Source organism: Lepus europaeus, chromosome 3, assembly GCF_033115175.1.
Source record: "Lepus europaeus isolate LE1 chromosome 3, mLepTim1.pri, whole genome shotgun sequence".
Lineage (NCBI taxonomy): Eukaryota > Metazoa > Chordata > Mammalia > Lagomorpha > Leporidae > Lepus > Lepus europaeus.
In genome coordinates this window covers 51,922,075-51,947,046 of record NC_084829.1, presented here as the reverse complement: position 1 = coordinate 51,947,046, position 24,972 = coordinate 51,922,075, and the positions used below count along the sequence as shown (strand labels likewise).

Genomic DNA, 24,972 nt, shown 5'->3' with positions numbered 1-24,972 from the left:
ATCTTTGCATTCCATTTTCATGAACTTTTGAAGTATCCATTTAAGTTTTAGTAATAAAGTGCATCCAAATGATACAATACTAAGAAACCTTTAAATATGATAATGCAGAATATTTAATCAAATACAGAAATCCTTATAATGTTATTGCAAAGTGAAAATTCCAAGTCACAAATAGTATATTAAATTAACCATACTGTTGTATATCCTAATATGTTTGCTTACACACAAGTAATTAGAAAAAAAGTCTAGAGGGGCTGGCATTTTGGTGTAGTGGGTAAAGCCACTGACAGTGACATGAGTATCCCATACATGTGCCATTTCTAGTCCTGGCTGCTCTACTTCCAGCTCCCTGATAATGTCATGGAAAAAGGAGCAGATGATGATCCAGGTGCTTAGGGCCCTGCCACTCATATGGGTGACCCGCTAAAGTCCCAGTTCTTGACATCAGCCTGGCCATTGTGGCCCCTGTCCCTCTCTCTCTTCTCTCTAACTCTGACTTTCAAGTAAATAAAAACACATTTAAAAAAGAGAAAAAAGACTAGAAGAATATATTCTAAAATTTTGATAGTATCTATTTCTATTTGGCTAGAGTACAGATCATATTTATTTTCTTCATTGAGATTTTATGTATTTTCTGCTGAATGTATGCTGATTCAGTAACCAGTAAAACACTATATTTTTTCAAGGGACAATAAGAAAATCATGTGCCAAATGGCTTACTTGGTTCCTCTTAAGACTGTGCTTATGAACCTGGAGGACCACTTTCAGAACCTTCCAAGGGAACTGACTCCCATCAAGTGCTTCATCTCCTTGTTAGCTACTACCACTATAGATTTGATGACATTTGATAAAGGCAGATATGTACTGGTAACAAAAATAAACCCAGTCTATCTAGCCATCTAGCCATCATCCACACATTCATCCATGCTTCTATCTATCCATCCACTCTTTCTTCCCTATTCATGCATCTATCTATTCATCCTACATCCATCCATATAGCTATGCATGCATGGATCCTTTCGCCCGCCCATCCATGCATCCGTCCTTGAATCCATCCATGTATCATATAGTATTTATCAAGTGCTTGCTACATTTTACTTGTGCTAGATGCTGGTGAATCAGTAGTGAATGAGACAGGAAAGCCCTCTCTTTAAGGATAGAGGATAAACTCAGAAAATAACAGATAATCATATGTTGTGATAAGTGCTATAAAGAGATGGAAAATGATATGGAGTACTTCAGGCAGAATTTCCAGAGGATGCTTCTCTGAGGAAGTGTCTTTTGTATTGAGTTGAGAAGGTGTTACCGTGGAGAGTCAAGCAGCGGAGGCAGTAAATTCAAAGAAACCATAGGGTTTTATGAACTGTTCAGAAACCAGTAGGTCAGGAATAGGATGAGAAGGAAGGGAACACAGTGTTGGGGTGGAACCCAAGGCTTCTGACTCATGGTGTACTTGGCAAGATGCCATGCTGTAGACACCTGTGATGAAAGCCTTAGCTGAACTGTGTGGATCTAGTGAGCTCTTGGAGCCATAGGAAGCAATTTCAAGTTAAGTGACGGGTATAGAATTCCTGTTAGTGTTTTCATTACTTAGCCTAAAGAGCACACGCAAGAATATTACTTGCTAACTTTACTATCTGATTAGTTGAATGAACAATAGATTAAGGGTTAGGAATATTAGGTTCTAAAACTACCTTTGCCAGCCTTTAGACTAATAATTTTTATTAAATATCCCCCAAGTAATTATGTGTATGCATATATATTTGTATGCATATGCATCTATACCTGTATCTATATCCATCTGCCTTTTCTGTACATACACAGTTTCTTTCTTTTTTTCTTTTTCTTTTTTTGACAGGCAGAGTGGATAGTGAGAGAGAGAGAGAGACAGAGAGAAAGGTCTTCCTTTTTGCCATTGGTTTACCCTCCAATGGCCACTGTGGCTGGTGCATCATGCTGATCCGAAGCCAGGAGCCAGGTGCCTCTCCTGGTCTCCCATGTGGGTGCAGGGCCCAAGGACTTGGGCCATCCTCCGCTGCATTCCCGGGCCATAGCAGAGAGCTGGCCTGGAAGAGGGGCAACCGGGACTAGAACCCAGTGTGCCAGTGCAGCAGGCAGAGGATTAGCCTATTGAGCCGTGGCGCCAGCCTGTACATATACATTTCTATATATGCATACATATGTATGGTCAACTGCACTTTTTTAAAAAAAGATTATTTATTTGAGAGGCAGAGCTACAGACATAGAGAAAGAGTGACAGAGAGGTCTTCCAAATGGCCACAACAGCTGGAGCTGGACTGATCCGAAACCAGGAGCCAGTAGCATCCTCCAGGTCTCCCATGCAGTTGCAGGAGCCCAAGCACTTGAGCCATCCTCCATTGCCTTCCTAGGACATCATCAAGGGGCTTGATTGGAAATGGAGCAGCTGGGACTTGAACCAGTACCCAGTTGGGAAGCTGGCACTGCAGGTGGAAGCCCAACCCACTATACTACAAAGCCAGCCCCTCAACTACACTTATTAATTCATAGAATTATTATGGAAGAAAGCATGGAATAATTGTGCTGGAATGAGAAGGTCATGCCAACATGGCCGCTGACAACAGAAACTTTCTAGCAACAGGCTGTGATTGCATGGCTTCGGAAACCACATGACAACAGAGCCTGACTGACAATAGGCTATGATTGGATGGTTTTGGAAACTACATGACAACAGAACCTGAGTGACAATAGGTCGTGATTGGATGGGTTCGGATACTGCCTGGCAACAGGGTGTGATTGGTTAGGGCATAGACTGCCCCTTGACCAGATTGGCTGCCTTGGCTATATAAGCAGCTGTAGCAACTGAAATAAGCGAGTCTGCAGGCTGCTTGCCTCTGGCCTGCTTTCACCTGACTCCCAGGGTCTGTGTGGTGACTCCACAGCTCTTGCCCCCACCATGCTCTTAAAAATTTTGAAATTTTGTAAATGTCAATGTATTTTTGATATCTTAGTGTTTCAGCTAATTTTGTTGAGCACTTTTCCATGAAAAAATCTGTAGCAAGATTATCAGGGAAAAATACAAAAAGGAATATGAGCTAAAGCTTATTACAAAAAAGTAAATGCTAGAACAAATGGATTTAACTCTTTTAAGAGCAAGAAGAATGTGATTAAGGAAGATGGTGTATTGCTAACAGGCAAACAAAAAAGGAGGACAGAGTGATTCAGCCTATTCTACTTGTACTTTTGACATCAATAAGCCTAGAAAAGGGTAGAAGAAGGCTCTTTGGGAGGGTGGAAGGCCAAGGCTAAAAGGATTTTAAAGAAATTGGTCACTACTTTCCTTTGGTTCATGTCTGTATTGCTAGATCATTCATATACAAGGCATAGAAAACTTGCTTAGGTGATTGATCATCATTTAGACAACTAAGCTGGATACTATCCCTGGCAGAATTCTAGAAAGATTATTAATCAGATGCTTTGTTAGCCTTAGAACTGAAGTCAACTTATCTTTTGGAATGAAATAACAAATGATGTGATGGTGTAGAAAGCTTCTTTGCTGCAAATATAGGAGGTGACTGCATTCATCTGCTTTTAGTTACTTTAACTAAAATGAGAGAGAAAGAAAAAGTTTACTTCAGCTCACAGTTTAGAGCTTATAGTTCAGGATCCAGTGGCCATAGAGATGGGTAACTGCGGATGCTGGTCATGGCAGGTGCAGAGGCACAGTCACATAGTAGATCAAGGAAGGAGAGACAGATCCTAGACCAAACTTGAACTCAAATAATAACCCTCTTGTGAGTACCTCACTCCAAGGGCATGCTCCCAGTGGCCCAAGCACCTCCCACTATCTCCACCTCCTAACTCACACAATTAGACCAAACATCTTCCTTTAATCCACCAACCATCAATATTAAGACATTAAAGTTTGAACAGTTTAAGTACTACAAGAGTTTTGGGGAGACAAGACCTGCTGTGAACATACAGACCTTCTTAAACTATCCCAATAACCTTTCCAACCCAAGTAGCAAAAAAGTTTAAAAAAGTGTTCTGGATACAAAGCCCAAAATGGCCTGAAAGAAACCTCAAATTTCTTTGAAGTCAGGTGTTTCAAAAGTCCATGTGAATTTTGCATTCTATCCTACCATATTTCCATATTTATTTAAATATTACATTACATTTTAATTTAAAAGTTAAATTACTTTGCTTTTCCTTTCTGAGTCTTAGAGTATTACAGACACTCCAGGAGCAAATGCTGTATTTATTCTATGGCTTTGTTTAACCCATGGAAATGGCTCAGCTTGATGGATTTATAGCTAGATTATAGGCTTCAGATTTAAAATATATTTGAGCAATGGGTCCAAATCAGTGAGATGAAATACAACAATAATGAATGTAAATTCCTATATTTACGTTTCCACAATAATGCTATTAACAGAACAACTGCTAAAAACTGTAATAAGAACTGCCTTTATCACATAGTTGCTCTGTTCTAGGTTCTGTGCTAATCATTTTATAAGCTTCATTTTGCTCAATTTTCTCAACACTTCTACAAAATAGATACTGGATTAGCAGTGATTCAGTTTTTTAAGCATGGAAAGGCAAAGGTTACAGATTGATGCCTTCAATGTCATATAGATGGAGAATGCCTGTGCTGGGACCCAAATCTAGCTGATCTTTCTTCAGGTCTAACCTTATCATGCTAGTGCTTCTTGGAAAATTAACTGGGCAAATGTGGCTTGTAGAAATCACTGGGCAATGACAGCTCTGAGAATTGGAATTTATTACACATCTTCATGCAAGTGTGGAGACTACAATGAATACAATAGTGTCATTGGAGGAAAAGGCTTATGTAAAAGGAGAACAGAGTCCCAGTGGTCAGCTCAAACTCTGTATTCAGTTCTGGTGTTGAAATGTTAAAAAACTGACCCTCTCAGTTAGGTCAAAGACAAAGGGTATGGCAGTCACCTCTTAGGTTAATGTAGAGCAGAGAATGAGTTAGCTTGGAAAAGAGAAGATTAAGTGGTGAAATGTGAGTTATCCTGCTTATTATTTCTAGCAAATTGTGGGGGAAACCATTGTGACATTGATTTGATAAAAGATGCTACAGTTCGTTGTGATTCAGTTTCTCAAGAGGTGACCTTTTGCCCTTTCCTCCACACCTCCTGGTGTTCTCATGGGATCTGCCATGTTTTTGGTCTGTGTTCTATCAGCATCTCAAAATCCAGGAGCACTGTTCTAGGAAACAGGACACCTAGGTTCTACTGTTGGAGCTGTCACACTCTTGGGTTTGACTTAATGCAAATCTGATCTTTTGGTCATATTTTTTATACCATTACCTAATTTACAAGCTGAAATGAGGTCATACATATGAAATTGTTGAAAAGCATGAAACATGCATTATTATCCCTACTGGTCTTTGAATTAGTGGCAACAATGCCTAAAGCCAAGATTATTCTTGAATAAGTATCACACCTGTTGGGGACGAATCCCTTCAATGTCCATGCTCTCACTTCTTCTAGACCACACATTGTAAGACTTTGTGTGATGCTAAATTGCTGCATTTTACATCCAGTCTGACTTCTCCCCTTTAAGCAAGAGGACTTTTAAAGTGAGTGGCTGGTAGTATAACTGGCACATATATCGAATCTCCTTAGTCTGGGCTGTTAAGTAAGTTTAATTAATTTACTAAGTTAATGTTCCACTGCTAGCAACAGAGCCTCATTGCCATCAGCTGGGGAGAGGGAATTGCAAGCCTAAATGAGCTCATTTTTTCACAGTTGGAATTAGGGACCAGTTAGCCAGTTGTGTGGGTTTTCCAATTTCTCCCTTTGCCCTAGGGGGAATTCAGGCAATTCACTCCCCCAACACTAAGTGTGAGTAAGAGCAAGAAGAGGGAAGGGAAAAGGAAAACAAAAACAAAAAGTCTCCCCAACATTTGCTTCCATTTTTAGAACTAGAATTGTTGCCTGCATACTGTTTGTTAAGTTGGACTTGGAAACGCTTTTGCTAATGTTGCTAATAGATTTCAAGAGAGAAAGGCCTCAGTGAAAGATATTTACCATGTGCATTTTCATTGCAGAGTGTGCAGATAAAGGGAAAACAAATAAACAATAAAAGAATGGAAACAGAATTACAGAAATTTGCAAAATTTGACAAATGGTGGCCTGTAGTTGCCACAAGCTAATGGCTTGCAATGATTAATAAGAGTAAAAATAATTGCATTTCATTAAGATTGATGACACCCCATTTAACCTCCCCTCTCGTTTCAGCCCTAAAGTAGAAAGAGATGAAGTTCTCATCTATAATAGCTCCTGTAACATTACCATGGAAACTGAGGCAAAGATGGAGTGTGAGACGCCTAATCAGCCAATTACCGCCAAGATTACTGAGATACGGAAAAGCTGGGGCCAGAACACTCAGGTATAATCAAATCTTTTTTACAGACTGATTCAAACAGCTCAAATTAAATTTGTAATATTGTGTACATTAAAAAAACAATTTAGTCCAAATGGCAGCGATATATAATATTAAATGCTCTCAAACTTCGAGAAGCTGGTCTAATGTACAACATCTGAATTCATACTTAACTATGGTTAATCATATATTTTCTCAAAAATAAATGAGCGCTGCCTGGGCTCTCTTAAAGCAAATTCCGAGCAGATAATCTCAGTGTTTTGTCCTGATTTCCGCATGTATGTTTGAAATGGGCTCTCTGGCTTTATTTCTTCATGAATTAGTGGCTTACAGTTGAACGAGGCACTTCTGGAAGGCTTCCAGATCGCTCAGCCATCCTCAGCTTGGGACGGCAGTGTTTGCCGGTCAATCCAGATTATCTCTGTTCTGTGGGGAACAGAGGAAACTTGCCTCTCTGTGAGAATTGCATGGAACTTAGAACTGAAAGGGTTGCAGTGTCACTGGGTTTAGCCTGTTCCTCCCTTTATCCCTTTTGGAATCATCCAACCCCCGCCCTCCACATGGCTCTTGTAAGAGTGTGTTCTTAGCTCCCCAGTGAGAGAGTGTCTACAGCCTCCCCAGGGAATTTGTGAGAATTGAAATCGGAGGCTAAGAGCTCTTTGGAAATGTATCAGATAATCGTTTATAACCCCCCAGGCTTCTCACTGCACACAGATAAAAATAATATTTATTGAGCACCTACTCCCTTAGGTGCCTTTCTTTTTATGAAAGGAACTCTCAGATTTTCCTCTTTGGTCTCTCTTATTTGGAACAAACATTTATTAAGTGCCTATTATGTGCCATACACAAGTCTGGATTCTTTCGTGAATGCTGCTTCAGTCAAGCCATACTTCGAATCCAAAACTGTACTTTCTGGTTTGTATTGCATATTTCTTCTATAAATGTAGTGCCAGTGCTGAACTTGTATGCAATTGCAAATAGCGTTGTTCCTCCTCCCTCCTCACCTTTCCACTGCCCTGGGGCCTTGCTCTCTATCCCATCACTCCTGGGCTTCTCTCTTCCTCCTACCTTCCCTTTCCTTCAGGTGACTTCCCAGGGCTGTCGTTTCATGCATCATTGTGCCCCCTCCCACTGCCTACCACCACTAATCAAAAACACCTTTTCCTTTCAATTCACTGCCAATTTCATTATTTACTTTTATTTTCCAAAATTTTTTTCAATACTTTATATTATAATGTCAATGTATTGTTAACACAGATTCAATTTAGTTCCTAGATGCAATTCTAAGAATATGATGATATTCTCTTCCTCTCTCCCACCCTTCCCCTGCAGTCCACCCTTCCTCCTTCCCTCTTCCTTCCTTCCTTTTTTAGTGTTTGAGATAACACACTTGTAGTTAACATTATGGTCAAGGGCTTAATGCCTCCCTAAATAAAGAAATCAACAAGTAAAAAGTAAAAAGACCCTAGTTCAGTGGTAATATAACAAGGGCTATACACAGTAATCAAATGGGAGCATGACCATTTCGCCAATATACAGTAAAGTTTCAAATAATCACAGATCATTAAAACTATAGTAGTATAACATTTCACTGCCAATTTTAATTCCTCATTTCCAGGAACACTATCTCCTAATCACATCCTCCAATTCACACCATGCCACTTTCTCAGCAGCTGGATGTCGGTGATCATAGTCAGGTGTGACAGTGAGCAATCGTCAAGCCTCTCTGGGCCTTAGTTTCCGTTTGGGTGGATACAAGCCTGGTGTTGGGATATTCATGGGAGCAAATGCTGGTGAAAGGGATGGTGGGCCAGGCTGCCACAGTGGACGTTTCTGTGGGTTTTGGAGCTGGACTGCTCAGCTTGCTCCTGGGAGATGTCAGGCAATTACTTAACTCATCTATGCCCGGTTCTCGCATCTGTAAAGTGGGGTTAATAATGGTAGCCACCTAATAGAGTAATCATGAGCCATACAACATGTGAGCCACTGAGAACCATATCTCACATGTAGTAAATGCCCATCATTATTGGCAGTGGTGGTTCACTATAGCAATGCTAGTACAGAATTATTTCCCTGTAGTGCTTGCTACTTTGACCACATCACTTCACTTAGATTACATTTAATCTGTCACTATTTTGGGATTTAATTATGATTTTTTGGAGCTGAAATACTTTGTAAATTTAAAATATTTATGTCATGTATACAGTTATGTCATAAGTATATATGGTCCTCTGCCACACACTGAAGGAGATAAAATATGGAAACAGATCTCACCATTTAGGGATAATAAGGAGATAAGGGCATATAAGGAAGTAGGTAGGCTACAAAGAAGGGTGTGTAAAGTCAACTCACCACAGATGGACAGAGAATTGGACATAATCCAGGTCAGCCATCTCATTTCAAAGATAACTAAGAATCATAAAAAGAGGTGACTTGATAAAGGTCACACAACTAGTTATTTGGCATAAAGAACTATGTGACCAATAGTCATTGTTGGGGAAGTAAGCCATTTAACCTTAAGGAGCCAGGAAGACATATCTGTCAAAACCTACTAGGCTAGAGCAAGTGAGTAGGAAACTGAGTCCTGAGGGAGTCAAGGGGAAATCGATTCCATATTTGAAAAATGTTGTGGGCAAGTGTTGGTGATAATATTGTAGTTTTAAACTGTCTACTGAGAGCATGACCCTATCAAGTAACCAAGAGTTGTTGTGAAACAATGGTAGGGATTTATAATGAAATCACCTGAGTTGAATGAAATAAGAAACTCATGCACAAGTCATTGTATTGACTGAATCGATATGATAGGAGTGCCTACCATGGTTAAGTGGGCACTTAGTTGCCAAGTGCATAGAAAAACAAAATTCTAGGTCATGGTTAAATTGTTAATTCTTGGTTTCACTCTATTGTAGAATGGCTTGGCTTGCTTCAGAGCTAGGTCTAATGACTTATATAGGTGGCGTCTTATAACTGATATTATAATTTTTTTTTTAACTTTTATTTAATGAATATAAATTTCCAGTATACAGCTTATGGATTACAATGGCTGCCCCTTCCCATAATTTCCCTCCCACCCGCAACCCTCCCCTCCCCCGCTCCCTCTCCCCTTCCACTCACATCAAGATTCATCTTCAATTCTATTCATATACAGAAGATCAATTTAGTATAAATACTTCAACAGTTTGCACCCACATAGAAACACAAAGCGAAACATACTGTTTGAGTACTAGTCACAGCACTGAATCAAAATGTACAGTACATTAAGGACAGAGATCCCACATCAGGAGCAAGCGCACAGTGGCTCCTGTTGTTGACCCAACAAATTGACACTCTAGTTTATGGCGCCAGTAACCACCCTAGGCTGTCGTCATGAGTTGCCAAGGCTATGGAAGCCTTCCAAGTTCCCCGACTCGGATCATATTTAGACAAGGTCATAAAAGACAGAGTGAGGATAGTAACCAATGATCCTAAGAGTGGCCTTAACCAGGTCTGAACAATTATACAGCATTAAGTGGGGAAGAGGACCATCAGTACACACAGGTTGGGAGTAGAGCCATTGGTGGTAGAGTAGAGGTTATGATTACAAAGGAATGAGGCCCAAGTGGACTAGACAGGGTCTAGAACACAGGACAGAGTCATTATTAGAGGAGCTAAGAAAGGTGCTGTCTAAGCTACAAGTAATTTTACTGATTGAGAGGCAAATAGAACCTGATAGAAGGGGCTTGATAATAATCTGGTGGGCTTTAGGCCTTGTAAGTTAAGAGGCCCAGACCTATCTATCTCTTCACATGGGGTATATCCTAAGGGAGGTGTGATATTATAATTTATCACCTAAACCAGGATACTTTTGAGAGCGCAAGGTGCACAATCAATTGTGCTGGAATAAAATGTTACTCTGGTTGGATTTGTGATTATGCTATCTGGACTTGGGAACAACTTCTCACCTACATGTGATGCATATTTACCCTCCCTATTTTGAGACATACAATTTTTCCTACTTTTGGACTTGGAACAATGTGTCACCTGTGTTATGATACAGTTACTTTATCTGGGCTTATATATAAGGAAGAATGGCACTGACAGGTGCTTTATCAGGACTAGAATCCAGGACCCTGGTTTCATGTTCAAGAATTCTCTATGTGAGTACCTTGAGATGCTAGCTCCTTAGAATAGGCATTTGGTGATAGATAAAAGGGTTCCAAAGTCAAAAGCACTAGAGAAAGCTGTGTTAAAAATAGTTGTGAAGGGGCTGGCATTCCATATGGGTGCCAGTTCAAGCCCTGGCTGCTCCACTTCTGATCCAGCTCTGTGCTAATGTGCCTGGGAATTCAGCAAAAGATGACCCAAGTACTTGGATTACTACCACCCATGTGGAAAACCCATTAGAACTCCAGGGTCCTGGCTTCAGACCTGCACAGCTCCGGCTATTGAGGCCATTTGGAGAGTGAACCCACAGGTGGAAGATCTCTTTCTTTGTCTCTTATTTTATTTTTCTCTCTAATTCTGCCTTTAAAATAAATAAATAAAATAAATAAAAAAGTTATGTATATTTTACTGCCAAAGGAATTTTGATAGCTTCAATATGTGAATACATAATATGAATCTCTAAGAAGGGTCATGATGTGGAGTATTCCTCTTGAAGCTGTTATTTGTCTTGTTGCCTTCCTTTTGGGAAGTGTTGCCCTTGCCATGTTTGTTCTGTGAAATAGTAGGAGCTCCAAGATTGGAAAGTCACCTTCAAATGGGCAGTGAACCAAGCTCTGTTGAAGCATTTAGGCATGATGATGCTGACGAAAGGTATTTATGGTGGAGGAACTAGCAAGTACAAAGGCACTGAGCCATGAACTTGGAAGAATGCAAGAAGCTCGGTGCATATATGAAGGGGATTGTTAAGTTATGGATTTGGAAAATTATGTTATGTGTTAAGCATCTGATTTTTTAATTCTGCAGGTGACAATTAATCCTCAAGTAGTCACTGCACGATCAGAGGAATGATCTAGTCATATCAATATGGTAGTTGGGTACAGGATGACTTGGATAGTAAACCCATTGGAGACAGAAGCATCTCAACCAAGTGAGAGGTAACTAGAGTATGGAAATGGCATAAGGAATAGAGAAGAGGAACACACTCAATAGTCAACACTTGCTAATTTCTATTAGACAAAGTAATCCAAGTTATAAGAATTTAAGTATAGTAGATAAGAAAAGTTATGTTCTGGGTTTTCAAAATTTTGAATATTCTTTATCTATGCTCCTGATTCCCAAATTGGAATTTCTGGCCCAGACCGGAACTTCCTCTGAATTTCAAATTCCCATACCTCACTATCTACTGGCATCTCCACTTAGATATCAAAATGTTATCTCTGATTTAACAGATTCTGAATTGGGCTTTTCATCTCCCCTTCTCCCTTCCATTATGCCCTGAACTGAGTTGATGGTAGCTCAATCATTTTACTTAGACTAGATTCCAAATCAGATACATTAGGAAATTCTGTTGGCTCTATTTCTTCTGACAACTTTGTAGCAATTTTAACAGCTACCATCATCACCATCATTTATTTCTATTTATTACCAGGTCTCCCAGCCTTCTTCCTCATCCCTACCTCAACCTTCCTTTGGCCTATTCTAATAGACCACAATGATACTTTCAAAATATACCAGATAATTTCACTCTCCTCTTAGAAAACCTTGCAAAGTCTTTCTCAAAATGAAATCCAAAGTCTTTATAATGACAAAAGACCATTTACTGCATTTGCCTACCCTCACTGCAAGATCCTCTGTGGCTTCACTTCTTTCTTAACTTTGCTTGCTCTGCTCCGGGCACCCTGGCCCTAGTTGTTTCTGGGACATGCTGGGCATACAACCACCCTGGAATGTTTGCATTTGCTGTTTCCTCTGCTTAGAATACTATTTCCTTAAAAGAAGGAGGGCATTTGATATAACTTTTAAGACCGCACTTGGGACACTTGCATCCTATATGAGTGCATGGGTTGGAGTCCTGCCTCTGCTTCTGATTTTAGCTTCCTACTAATGTACACGCAGAGAGGCATCTGGTGACTGCTCAAGTAGCTGAATTCCTGCCAATCATGTTCGAGACCTGGATTGAATTCCTGGCTCCCTAACATTTGAGAAGTGAATCAGCAGATCAGAGTTCTCTGTCTCTGTCTGCCTCTGAGATAAATAAGTAAATGAATGAAATAAATAAACTGGGCTCTTCATCCTCCTTCTTCCCTCGCCTTATGCCTAGAATTGAGTTGATGGTAGCTGTATTTTTTACTTAGGCCAAATCCCAATTCATATCCCCTCTCCTACCCCACTTTTTTCTTTTATTTTTTAAAGATTGTATTATTTGAAAGGCAGAGTTACAATGAGAGAGAGAGAGAGAGAGAGAAAGAGAGAGAGAGATAGTGATTCACTCCCCAAATGGCTTCAAAGTCTAAGCTGGGTCACACAGAAGCCAGCAACTTGAAACTCCATGCAGATCTCCCACATGAATGGCAGTGGCCCAAGTACGTGGGCCATCTTCTACTGCTTTTCCAGGCACATTAGAAGGCACATTAGAGGTTCATAAAAAATAGAGAGATTATTTGTCTAGGGACAGGAGATAGCGTTAGTCTATTGTGGATATTAGGGTCAATGTTAAACTGGACCAAGCTCAAGGAAACTGACAGACTCAGAAACAAGGAAAGGGCAGCATAAACCAGCTTTCTCCTCATTTCAGTATCCAAGGTGTTCCTCTGCTTTTCTCAATTTATCCAGATGTTTAGCCCAGTGATTTCAGTTGAGGACACTTGCAAGGGTTTCTGAACATCTCATGAGTCACATCAGTGGGAAAGACATCAGGAACAGTGCTTATTCTCTAGGATAGGATTTTGAACCTAGAATCTCATATGCAGTCAAATACTATTAGAATAAGAGCAAGATGGCATTCAAAATATATAAAAATTTGGAAAATTTATCATCATGTGCCCACTCTGAAAAATGATGTGCTCTGACAAACTATAAAATTAATCCAAGAGAGAAAATATGGCATATGGAAACTATTGAGGTACAAAGAACACCCCAAACAGCAAGTATGGAGTAAAGTTTGTCAATAATGTGGTGGAGAAGCTTAATGTAGTCATCTGCATGTAAGAATAAACCTATGTCAAGTAGGCAGAAAACAAGAATCGGAGACATAAGCTCTTTCTTTGATAAAATGAGATATTTGTAACATAAACCACATTATGTGAAGATGGAAAGTAAATAGAATGGCAAATGACTTAATAGGATGCAGGAAATAAAAACTAAGCTCTTGTAAAAGGACATTTTTAATGCAATTTTCATATTATATGAGAGATAGAGAGGTACACAGAGATCTTCTATCTGCTGGTTCACTCCACAAATGTCTGCAAGAGGCATGGCTGAGCCAAGTTAGACCAGGGTCCTGGAATTCCATCGTGGTCCCATGATTGAATACTTGAGCCATCTTTTGCTTCTTGTCAGGGTATGCATTAGCGGGAAGCTGCATTAGAAGCAGCTGAGCCAGGACTTGAACCAGGGACTCTGATATAGAACATGGGTATCCCAAGTAGTGTCTTAGCTGCTGGGCCAAACGTCTTCCCCAGGAAATTTGTATAAAGAGGAAGACATTTTACTAGACAGAACACTGGAAAAATGATGAACTTAAAGAAATTTAGGTATCAGAATATAAGCAGGAGGCAGGGGACTACAACTGAGGTTGTTTAACTTTTTTAAACCGTCGTTATATCTACTAGATACTATTCCTAGCTGACTAGGTCAGATAGATATTCTTATCCTACCCTCCAGGAAGCAGATGCATAAATTTTGGGCAAACTGAATTGAAATGATATTATTTAGGTTATTAATACACAGGGAAGATTAGGGGTGGAGAATACTACTGAAATCTGGAGGATAAGTGAAAAGTTGGCTTATTCATTAAAGTGATGACAACTCATTTATCCTTCACAAAGTTCTTTCCTCTGCCCAGGGCCAGAATGCTGGAAAACAAGTCCTACTCCTCCCAGGAAAGAGGCTGGATGAAACTTCCTGGAAAGATTATATCAGAAAAAAGACCCACAGAGACTGGAATTTGGATACTTCATGAAGTATCACTTAAAAAAGTTGGCCACTTAAATTTTTAGTGCATTCCTGTCAAGTATGAATGGATGGACTTCTGGTTTTGGCCATGAGACAGTAATGAGTTTCAGACTTACTCTCTTTCCATATACAACTATAAAACTCATCAAAATTTATTTCAGGCTTTGGATAATGGACAGCACAAGGCTATGATCCTGCCCATAAGGGAAACACAGAAGTGACTTCCTGTCTGAGAAAACACAGCACAGGGAAATAGAACCCAAAGAGAGAGAACCAGTCTTAGCAGAAAAATCAGAGATTGGAGTTCAGGGTTGCTCATGTTGATGGAGTTTGCAGGACATGGTATCAGGGAAGAATGAGCTTTTAAAGAAGTATCTCTGGAAATCTCCCTGGATTCCCTTGAGTCTTTGGCCATATAGTTAACAGTAGTATGTAACAGTAACACCGTGTATTTCCACAATGTCTGTCAGAGACTGGCCACTGGGGGTTTTGAAGTAAATAAAAACAGTAACTGGGAGATTTTTAAATGCTGACAAATTAATGTGGAGAGACCTCATTCAATGACAGGGCGTTGAATTGAGAGCTCAGGAAGAGAACCCCTTAGAAAGAGGCTTAGTTCAGCCCCACAGTAAAGCTACCCTGGACCAATCCAAATGAATCCTGTAAATAGGTACTGACAAAATTAAACTGTTCTAGTAAAGTAATTACCTGTTAGAGAAAAGTCTAACACTGTTTAGAAGAAGACAACTAAATCCAGACTTTCAAGAATATAGCATCCACAAAGCCCAACATCCTGGACCTGGAAAAAAACCAAAAATATGTAATTAACTTAAATAGATTTATGCATGATAGAGATGTCAGAATGTACCAATGACTTTAAAATAATTATAAACATATTAAAGGTTTTAGAGAAACTATAAAATATAAGTTATAGGAAATATCAGTAGGAAAATGGAAACAATTTCAAAGAATTAATGAAAACTATAGAAATGAAAGATGAACATTTCTAATGAGAATTTCACTATATAGGCTTAACATTGGATTGGGCCTTGTAGGAGACAAGATCAGTGTCCTTCAAGACAGGACAATCAAAGCTACTTGAACTGAAGAACAAAAGAAGGAGCAGGTATAAAGGCCAGAGACTCCATGATCTCTGGGACAATGTCAAGTACTCTAATGTTTGTGTAATTGGAGTTGCAGAAGGAAAGGAGAGGTAGAGGTAGAGAAATGCTCAAAGAATTAATAGTAAGGATTTAATAAATTTGGAGAAAGCTACATAGCCACAACTATGAAAAACTTAATAAATCCCAATCAGAAGTAACATAAAGAGAACCATTATTGGTATTTCGAATAGTGTTAAGATGATCCTCCAAACTAAAATGTAGAGTCAATGTAATTCCAATAAAACATCTCAATAGTTTTTTTTTTTTTTTTGACAAAAGTTTCCAGGATCATTTTAAAAGATCAGATGTAAATGCAATGATGTACAATAGTCAAAGCTACCTTTAAAAATTGAAGAACTCACACTCTCTAAATTTGAGTCTTGCTACTAAGTTATCATAACCAATTCAAATTCTAGGCAAAATCTCATAGGCAAAGGATTCTCCTGATAACAGTGTGTTTTAAAATTCTTTCCTAGAACTCAGGCTTGGGGAGGGTTTGAAGTTATGTGTTTTGAGAAATATCAAAAAGTAATATGAGCAGGAGGTCCTTAATGAAATTGGAGACTGTGAGGCAGTATTGGTGGGTGTGAATGAGTAGCAGTGAAATGCGTGCAGATGGCATAGATCACCAACAGGAAACGTAGGATTCAGATAAGGATTGTGACTGAGTAGGAACTTCCTCATGCTTATTCTTGCTATCATTAGTGCTACAGATAGTTTTCTCAAGTTACGTGTGTTTTGATTAATGATGTGGTCTTTTAGGTGTCTTGTTTGATTTGACAAAATCCACCCTCTACATGGCCGGCGCCGTGGCTCAACAGGCTAATCCTCTGCCTTGCGGCGCCGGCACACCGGGTTCTAGTCCCGGTCGGAGCACCGGATTCTATCCCGGTTGCCCCTCTTCCAGGCCAGCTCTCTGCTATGGCCTGGGAAGGCAGTGGAGGATGGCCCAAGTCCTTGGGCCCTGCACCCGCATGGGAGACCAGGAGAAGCACCTGGCTCCTGGCTTCGGATCAGCGCGATGAGCCAGCCGCAGCGGCCATTGGAGGGTGAACCAATGGCAAAAAGGAAGACCTTTCTCTCTGTCTCTCTCTCTCACTATCCACTCTGCCTGTCAAAAAAAAAAAAAAAAATCCACCCTCTACAACATTCTCATCTCATTCATTCTTCTAGTGACTACAAAATACACCTTAGACAACTCTAATGTTTGGATGGTTCAAGCAATGCCATTCTTTTCTGAAATAGTTTTACTTTTATGTTTATTTTGGCTCATCAATGAGAATCTCCACAAGAAAGATTTTTCCTTCCTTTAAAATTGAAGAGTTTTTCTTTCAGGAGATCTCATAAAGATTTTATTGTACTTGTTTTATGGAATCTTTTTTATACATTTCAATCACATGTGTTTTTAAGGTTTATTTATTTGAAAGGCAGAGGCACAGTGAGACAGAGGCAGAGAGAGAGAGAGAGAAAGTCAAAGTCTTCTATCCACTGGTTCATTCTCCAGATGGCTGCACTACCCAGAACTGCACTGACCCAAAGCCAGGAGCCAGAAACTTCCAGGTCTTTCACATGGGTGTAGAGCCCAAGGACTTGGGACATCTTCCACTGCTTTCCCAGGCCATAGCAGAGAGCTGGATCAGAAGAGGAGACTCAAACCGGTGCCCATATTGGGATGCTGGCACTGCAGGCAGTGGCTTTACCCTCTATGCCACTGTGCTGGCCCCTACCTGTACGTTTAAACATCACATCTACCTGAACACTAAACACTCTGAGGGTGTGATCCATGTTGGATTTGTTTTTGATGAGTTGGTGGATTAAAACATGTATCTGTATTGCATTACTGTTAAAAAAGAAAACCATACTTTTTTTTAAGCTTTTTAAGGAGACTATCCTAGAACCATCTGATGATGTGACTCATTTTATATGTTTTTTATCATGTTTATAGGTGTTTACAGGCTAATCTCAAAATATCTTTTATTTCTTAAATATGTTTCTCCTAATTCTGAAACCAAAAACAGTTTTTCTTTTTCAATTTGTTTTCTTTTCTTTCCCTTTGGTTTTTCTTTTATTCTCTCCCCTACTCTCCTACTCCTCCCTTCTCTTTTCCATCCTGCATTTTCTTTCAGATCCACCTCTTTTAATCATCAGGGTCAAGTGTCTGTAGAGTGAGGCAATGTGGAAAGAAGAGTTGAACTAGTTGTTATATCAGAGATATAAAATATAGGAATTTGGCCATTCCCCTATGACCTTGATGAACTGGAGGAAACTTATTGATTCCATGTGACTGTGTTTTGCTTGTGAAATTAGGCTCCCAATTTAGGACAATGAACCTCTCTGAGGTGGGGGATTCTAGGGGACAGAGAGGAGTTGGGAAGGCACCATGTTTCACATCTGAAAGGACTTTACTTCCTTAGGATATTTAGGTAGGCAGCAAAGAGAAAGAGGAGGCACAGTGAACAGGACTCTTGGTGTCTAGTTTCTCTATGACTTGCTTTTCAGTGTAGTGCTGTGACTAGATTTTCCAGCTTTGAGAGGGAGGAAGTCATCACATATGAAAATTCAACAGGAACAGGAAGCAAGTCCAGCAGAGACATTATGATATGCTAGTTATGAGCTTGGGGTCTAGAGCAAAAATAGTATTGAGGCTAATAACTCCTCTACATGTTATAGAACTTGGACAAGTTTTCTTTACTGTTAATTTCAGTCTCACAGTATTATAGTTTGATAAAATACAACATCCTTTCATGATAAAAACCATAAGCAAATTGAGTATAGAAGGAACATTCCTCAACACAATTAATGAAATATCCGACAGACCCATGGCCAGCATTATATTGAATGGTGAAAAGCTGGAAGCATTTCTGCTAAGATTTGGAACCAGACAAAAATGCCCACTTTTATCATTATTATTGAATGTAGTTCAGGAAGTTTCAGCCAGAGACATTAGACAGGAAAAATAAGTCAAAGGGATATAAATGGGAAAGGAGGAAGTCAAATTATCCCTGTTTGCAGATGATATGATGCTATATATATATAGCAGAAGCAAAAGGCTTCATGAGAAGATTATTTGAACTCATAAGAGTTTGGCAAATTTGAGGATATAAAATTAAAACACAAAAACAATAGCTTTGGTATATGCAAACAATGCAATGGCTGAGAAAGAACTTGTAAGATTAGTCCCTTTCACAATAACTACAAATACATTTAAAAAGTTTGGGATAAATTTAACCAAGGGTATCAAAGTTATCTACAATGAAAATTACAAAACATTAAGGAAAAAAATAGAAGAAAGCACCAAAAAAAGGAAAAATCTTCCATGTTCATGGATTGGAAGAATTAATATCCTCAAAATGTCCATAGTACATGAAATAATTTACAAATTCAAAATCCCAATCAAAATACCAAAGATGTTCTTCTCAGATATGTAAAAAAAGACTAAAATTCATTTGGAATAACAAGATACACAAAATAAAGCTGGATGCCTCACAATACCTGATTTCAAGACATATTACAGGGACGTTATCAAAGCAGCCTGCTACTGGTACAAATATCAACACGTGGACCATTGAAACAGATTAGAGACCCCAAAAATTATTCCATGCATCCCAAAGTCAACTTATCTTTGACAAAAAGGCTAAAATCACTCTCTGAAGTGACAGACAGTCTCTTCAATAAACAGTGTTGGGGAAATTGGATGTCTGCATGCAGAAGTATGAGACATGACCAGTACCTTACATCTTACACAAAAATCAACTCAAAATGGATCAGAGATATAGATCTAAGACCTAAAACCATCAAGTTACTGCAGGAAAACATAAATGAAACACTTCAAGATATTGTCATAAGCAAAGACTTCTTGGATAACACCCACCCAGCATAGGAAATAAAGGCAAAAATGGACAAATGGAATTATTTCAGGCTAAGAAGATTCTGCACAGCAAAGGAAACACTCAATGAAGTGAAGAAGCAACTGACAGAATGGGAGAATATATTTGTTTGTTTTTTAAAGATTTTTTTTTTCATTTATTTGAAATGCAGAGTTACAGAGAGGCAGAGACAGAGAAGTCTTCCATCCAGTGGCTCACTCCCTAAATGGCTACAACTGCCAGAGCTGTGCCAAGCTGAATTCAGGAGCCAGAAACTTCTTCCAAGTCTCCCATGGAGGTTCAGGTGCCCAAGGACTTGGGCTGTATTCTTCTGCTTTCCCAGGCCACAGTAGAGAGCTGTGTTGTAAGTGAAGCAGCTGGGACTTGAACCAGTGCCCATATGGGATGCTGGCACTGTAGGCAGTGGTTTTACCCACAATGCCACAGTGCCAGACCCAGGAGAATATATTTGTAAACTAAACATCTGGTAAAGGATTTTTAATATCCAGAATATATAAGGAGCTCACAAAACTCAACAACAAAACAATTCAGTTGAGAAATGAGTTAAGGGTATGAACAGGCATTTTTCAAAGGATGAAATATAAATGGCCAACAGACACATGAGAAGATGCTTAGGATCACTAGGCATCAGAGAAATGCAAAAAAAGCCACATTGAAGTTTTACCTCACCAGTTAGAATGGCAATTGTCCAGAAGTAAAAAAAAATAACAAATGCTGGTGAGGATGTATGGAAAAAAGTACCCTAATACACTGCTGGTGGGAATATAAACTAGTACAAACATTATGGAAGACATTATGCAGATTTCTCAGAAATATGAAAATAGATTTACCATGTGACCCAACCATTCTGCTCCTGGGAATTTACCCAAGGGAAATGAAATCAACATAGGAAAGGGTTATCTCCACCTCTATGTGTATAGCTACTCAACTCACAATGGCTAAGATATATAACCAATTCAGGTGCCCATCAACTGATGACTAGATAAATTGAGGTATATATACACAATAGAATACTACTCAGCCATGAAAAAGTATTAAATCTTGTCTTTCTCAATTGAAGTTGGAGACCACTATGACTAGTGAAATAAACCAGTCCCAATGGACAAATTTTTTCATGATTTGTGGTAACTAATATACAGAGTACAAAAATGTATATGAGTGAAGTTGATATCTTGAGATTTGATTACTGTTTATAGCCTTTGTCTATACTCTTGAGGAACAGTAGTTTTTCTATTTACTACTTGTTGAATTCTTTATTTAATGGAGGGTTAAGCTTGTAATTATATAGCAAATTAGAATTATGTCATTGTAAATATTGAGAGAAAAATAAGAAAGGAAGGAGGAGTGAGGGTAGAGTGGGAAGTATCATTAGGCTGTTAAATAATTATATATGAAATATATGAAATTTGTTCCCCTTATGTAAGTAAAATTTTTTTAAAGAATCAAAAAATGCATGTAGGTCATTTAACACACAATATCTTTTATAGGAAGCCCTCAAAATGTGCCAGGTATTGTATTACTGAGTCTCCATGGAATCATTCCAGTATAGACTGATGGGCTTAGTGGGGAAAAATGGACAAATGTCTTTATAGCCTTTGAATGATTGCTTTCCTCTGTGTCATTAGTGATGTGTTTCCATTCTCACTCACAATCCCCAAGCCCTGAAGATCCTTGGTGGAATATTCTAGTGCTGGGAAACTAATCAAACAGCAATGTTGTAAAAAGTGGAAATCTGTGGGGAGACAGGACTACTTCTAACATTTTTTCTATATGAAGTCTCTATTTCCTCCCAAGAACATTGTGTAATATGGTACACCAAGGAAATTTGTGAAATGACACATATATCTATATCTATAGTCTTTCTCCACATCTATAGATCTGTAAAATCTACTTATAGGTATTTTCCATATGCTTATGCTCTTTCTCTTTAAATTTTACTTTAAAAAAATCTTGTTATGAAGACCAATCATAAGCAAGAAAATTACTTAAATTGACTTAAAGGATAAAGCCACCAGGTTGGTTCAGAGAAAGCTCAGGAGTTTTAGGAATTGCTTGTTCCATCAGCTCAGAGCTCACTATTGAGATGGCTCTTTCCATATTTCTGTTCTGCCTTCTATAATGTCAGGTTCAATCCAAGGCTGCCTTTTCTGTGGCCACAAGATGATTGTCAGTAGTTTCCAGGGGTCTTTGCTTCCGTATTTATATCACATGGAAGCAAAATGGTCTTTCATGGGCAAGATCCTAGAAGGAGGAAGTTTCTATCTCAAATGCCCCCAACAAGTGTCTTCAAATTGAGTTCCTTGACTGCACTGTATGGGGTGTTGCACTTTGTTGTTTTTGGCCAATAAATGCCCATGGTGGACCTTAGAATAAAGCTAATCCCATCCCAAACATGTTGGTGAGAATCTGGAAGCAGTTATACCTGGAAGGAAACTCTTGAGGCTATTGAAAAGCAGGAAGCATGAATGGTTGTTGGGTAGTTATCCAGTGCTTGACCATAGTGGCCCTACTCTTCTCTTAATAGCTCTATACCAAGATCTCTTATCTCTGATTCTCCTCACTGGCTTCCTTTTGATAACATAAGGCATTGCATTTGACAGACATGGAAATAAGGCACCTTTCTAGTATATGGAAATAAGATAAGTGGAGGAGAAAAAGAGTTTGTGGTGGGCATTTTTGGTGAAACATCCTATATCAGAGTGGCTAGGTCTGAATCCTGCCTCTACATTTGATCCAGCTTGCTGCTAGTACACACTCTGGTGCACAGCATATAATGGTTCAATACTTGGGTCGTTATCACCCACATGAGAGATCAGGATGGAGTTCTGCACCTCCTTCAGCCAAACTCCATTATGCCTATTGTGGACACTTGGGAATTGAACCAGAAGATGGAAGAACTCTCTATCTTTCAAATAAACCTTACAAAAAAGAAAACACAGAATACAGTTGGGCAAACCTCGCTTAGAATTCAGTAGAGTGTTTGCTTTTTTAAAAATATTTGATTTTATTTATTTGAAAGACAGAGGTACAGAGAGAGAGAGAGAGAGAGAGAATCTTCCATCTACTGATTGACTCAGCAAATGGCTGCAATGTCTGGGGCTGGGCCAGGCCCAAACTAGGAGCTTCTTCTGGGTTTCCCACATGGGTGGCAAGGGCCCAACTACTCAAGCCATCCTCTACTGCTTTTCCAAGCACATTAGCAGGGAACTGAATCAGAGGTGGGACAGCTGGAACTCAAACCGTCACCCATATGGAATGCTGATGCTGCAGACAGTGGCTTAATCCATTGTGCTACATCACCATTCCTGAGTGTTTGCTTTCAATGAACAAGTAAAGGAGAAAGACTAATGGCTGCATAAAGTGAATATGCCTTCAGTTGCCTACAGGACCACAAAATTAGTTCTCTGTTTCTTTTGTGATATATGCCTTTCTGGTTTAAAATGACAGTAGTTGTTTTGATGATGTACCAGCTCCCACTGAGGATGGCTCATCATTCAGTTCTATTCAAGACAACTCTAATAATATAAGAGCAATAGAAGGAAAAAAATGTTCTGCTTTTATGTTTGCTTCTTATAATGGGTCATCTTAAATTATTTACAAATATTAATTAAATTTCCCAGCCTCTCTTGTAATGAATACTTATTTATAGAGCAGACTAGACCAAATGACTAAAGTCAAATCAAGGACTTTGACTTTTGAGGCTCACAGTCACAATCCCAATCACTCAAAAGCAGTGTCATTTCACTTCTTTTCTTTCCCATAGGGGAAAATATGCAGTCAAGAAGAAGCAAATATATTTTTTCTGTCTCAACTGGCACGGATTCCTTTGACTTTGAAGGACACTACCTAAGGACTTACTTAAGACATAGAACAAATAAAACAATATGGCCAGCAGAGGGGGCATTTTCCTGTGTCAGGAAAATGAGATTACTGTTCTTTAATACTTCTCAAATATTATTTACAGATCACTCAGAGGGCCCCATTCATTATATTAGCAACTCTTTTGGATTTTAAGATTGTATTGATGTTAGTTTAGGACTGTGAAATTTTGAAGGGCTTAAATAAAATTATATATTCAAAATCCAGAGTGTTAGAACTAGTCCAACCCTTGGGATTTTGAAAGGGTTGCATTAATTGTATAGATGAATGATAATACAAGTTCTATCTTGTAGAATATACTATTCAATAAAGGAATATAAAATCCCATGACTATATTATAAGCAAAAATATAATTACAGGATAACAGAGATATTTGTGTTAAGATGTGGAAAAATCAGTGAAAGCAACAACATCTTTTTGTTGGAAAAATCACCTGGAGACGGTGGTCTTTTATCTGAGCCTAAAAGAATGACTAGAAGTTGGATAAGGAATAAAAAGGATACTAGTGTTACTGAGTCCTAGAGGTAGGAAAACAGGGTTTATTTAAAAGTAATTGTATTTGGTTAGGTGTAAGATTTGTAAGAAGGTACTCAGGAAGGGATTGACTGGAAGTAAAGGTTAGAAAACATCATGAAGAGTCTTGAGCACTAAATCAAGGAACATAAGTTCAGGTGGAAACATAGAGCTGTGAGAAGCTTTATAAATTTTGTAGGTGTCACTTTGTCACATAAATGTCCCCTACAGCCCATATCAAAGTCTGAATGATAGTCCTGCTGGATTGTGGCCTATGACAGGTTGGTCTTAAAACATGTAGATGCTTGGATGCGAGTACTTGAAGGGCACTGATGCCAATGCAGCTAAAATTGTAAGGGAGGAGGGGTCTTAAAAAAGCATGTGTGGGAGGATGAAGGATGAATGTAATGGAGGGGAACACAGGCTGACTTCCAGAGAGACAAGAGAGTGTGAGTGAGTGTTGACAGGGTGTTAGATTCTTGATAAGCTACAGAGAGTCAATGGGATGTAGTGGTCTGAGTGCATGGGGTCTGAGTTCTACCTCCCAGGACTACCCATGTGATTGTTTTTTTGTTTTGTTTTGTTTTGTTTTTTTGGACAGGCAGAGTGGATAGTGAGAGAGAGAGACAGAGAGAAAGGTCTTGCTTTTTCCATTGGTTCTCCCTCCAATGGCCGCTGCGGCCAGTGCATCGTGCTGATCCGAAGCCAGGAGCCAGGTGCTTCTCCTGGTCTCCCATGTGGGTGCAGGGCCCAAGAACTTGGGCCATCCTCCACTGCCTTCCCGGGCCATAGCAGAGAGCTGGCCTGGAAGAGGGGCAACCGGGATAGAATCTGGCGCCCCAACTGAGACTAGAACCCAGTGTGCCAGCGCCACAAGGTGGAGGATTAGCCTGTTAAGCCATGGCGCTGGCCCCATGTGATTGTTAATGAGTCCCTGGGAGAACTTCAGTTTCTTCATCCATAATGAGGAATTGGACTAAATACTTTCCAATACTAAATGCTTTCCAGTGTGTATTCTGCAGTTGGGAAGGAAGGATGTC

General features: G+C 39.3%; 1 protein-coding gene across 1 annotated transcript in view; it reads left to right on the top strand.

Annotated features, from left to right (window-relative positions):
- The window catches only part of PKHD1 (PKHD1 ciliary IPT domain containing fibrocystin/polyductin), a 531,849-nt gene that overhangs the window by 101,985 nt on the left and 404,892 nt on the right, over positions 1–24,972 (top strand). The window contains exon 35 of the mRNA XM_062186248.1: positions 6,249–6,399. Within this exon, the coding sequence (XP_062042232.1) occupies positions 6,249–6,399 (151 nt within the window). The remainder of the gene's footprint in view (positions 1–6,248; positions 6,400–24,972) is intronic.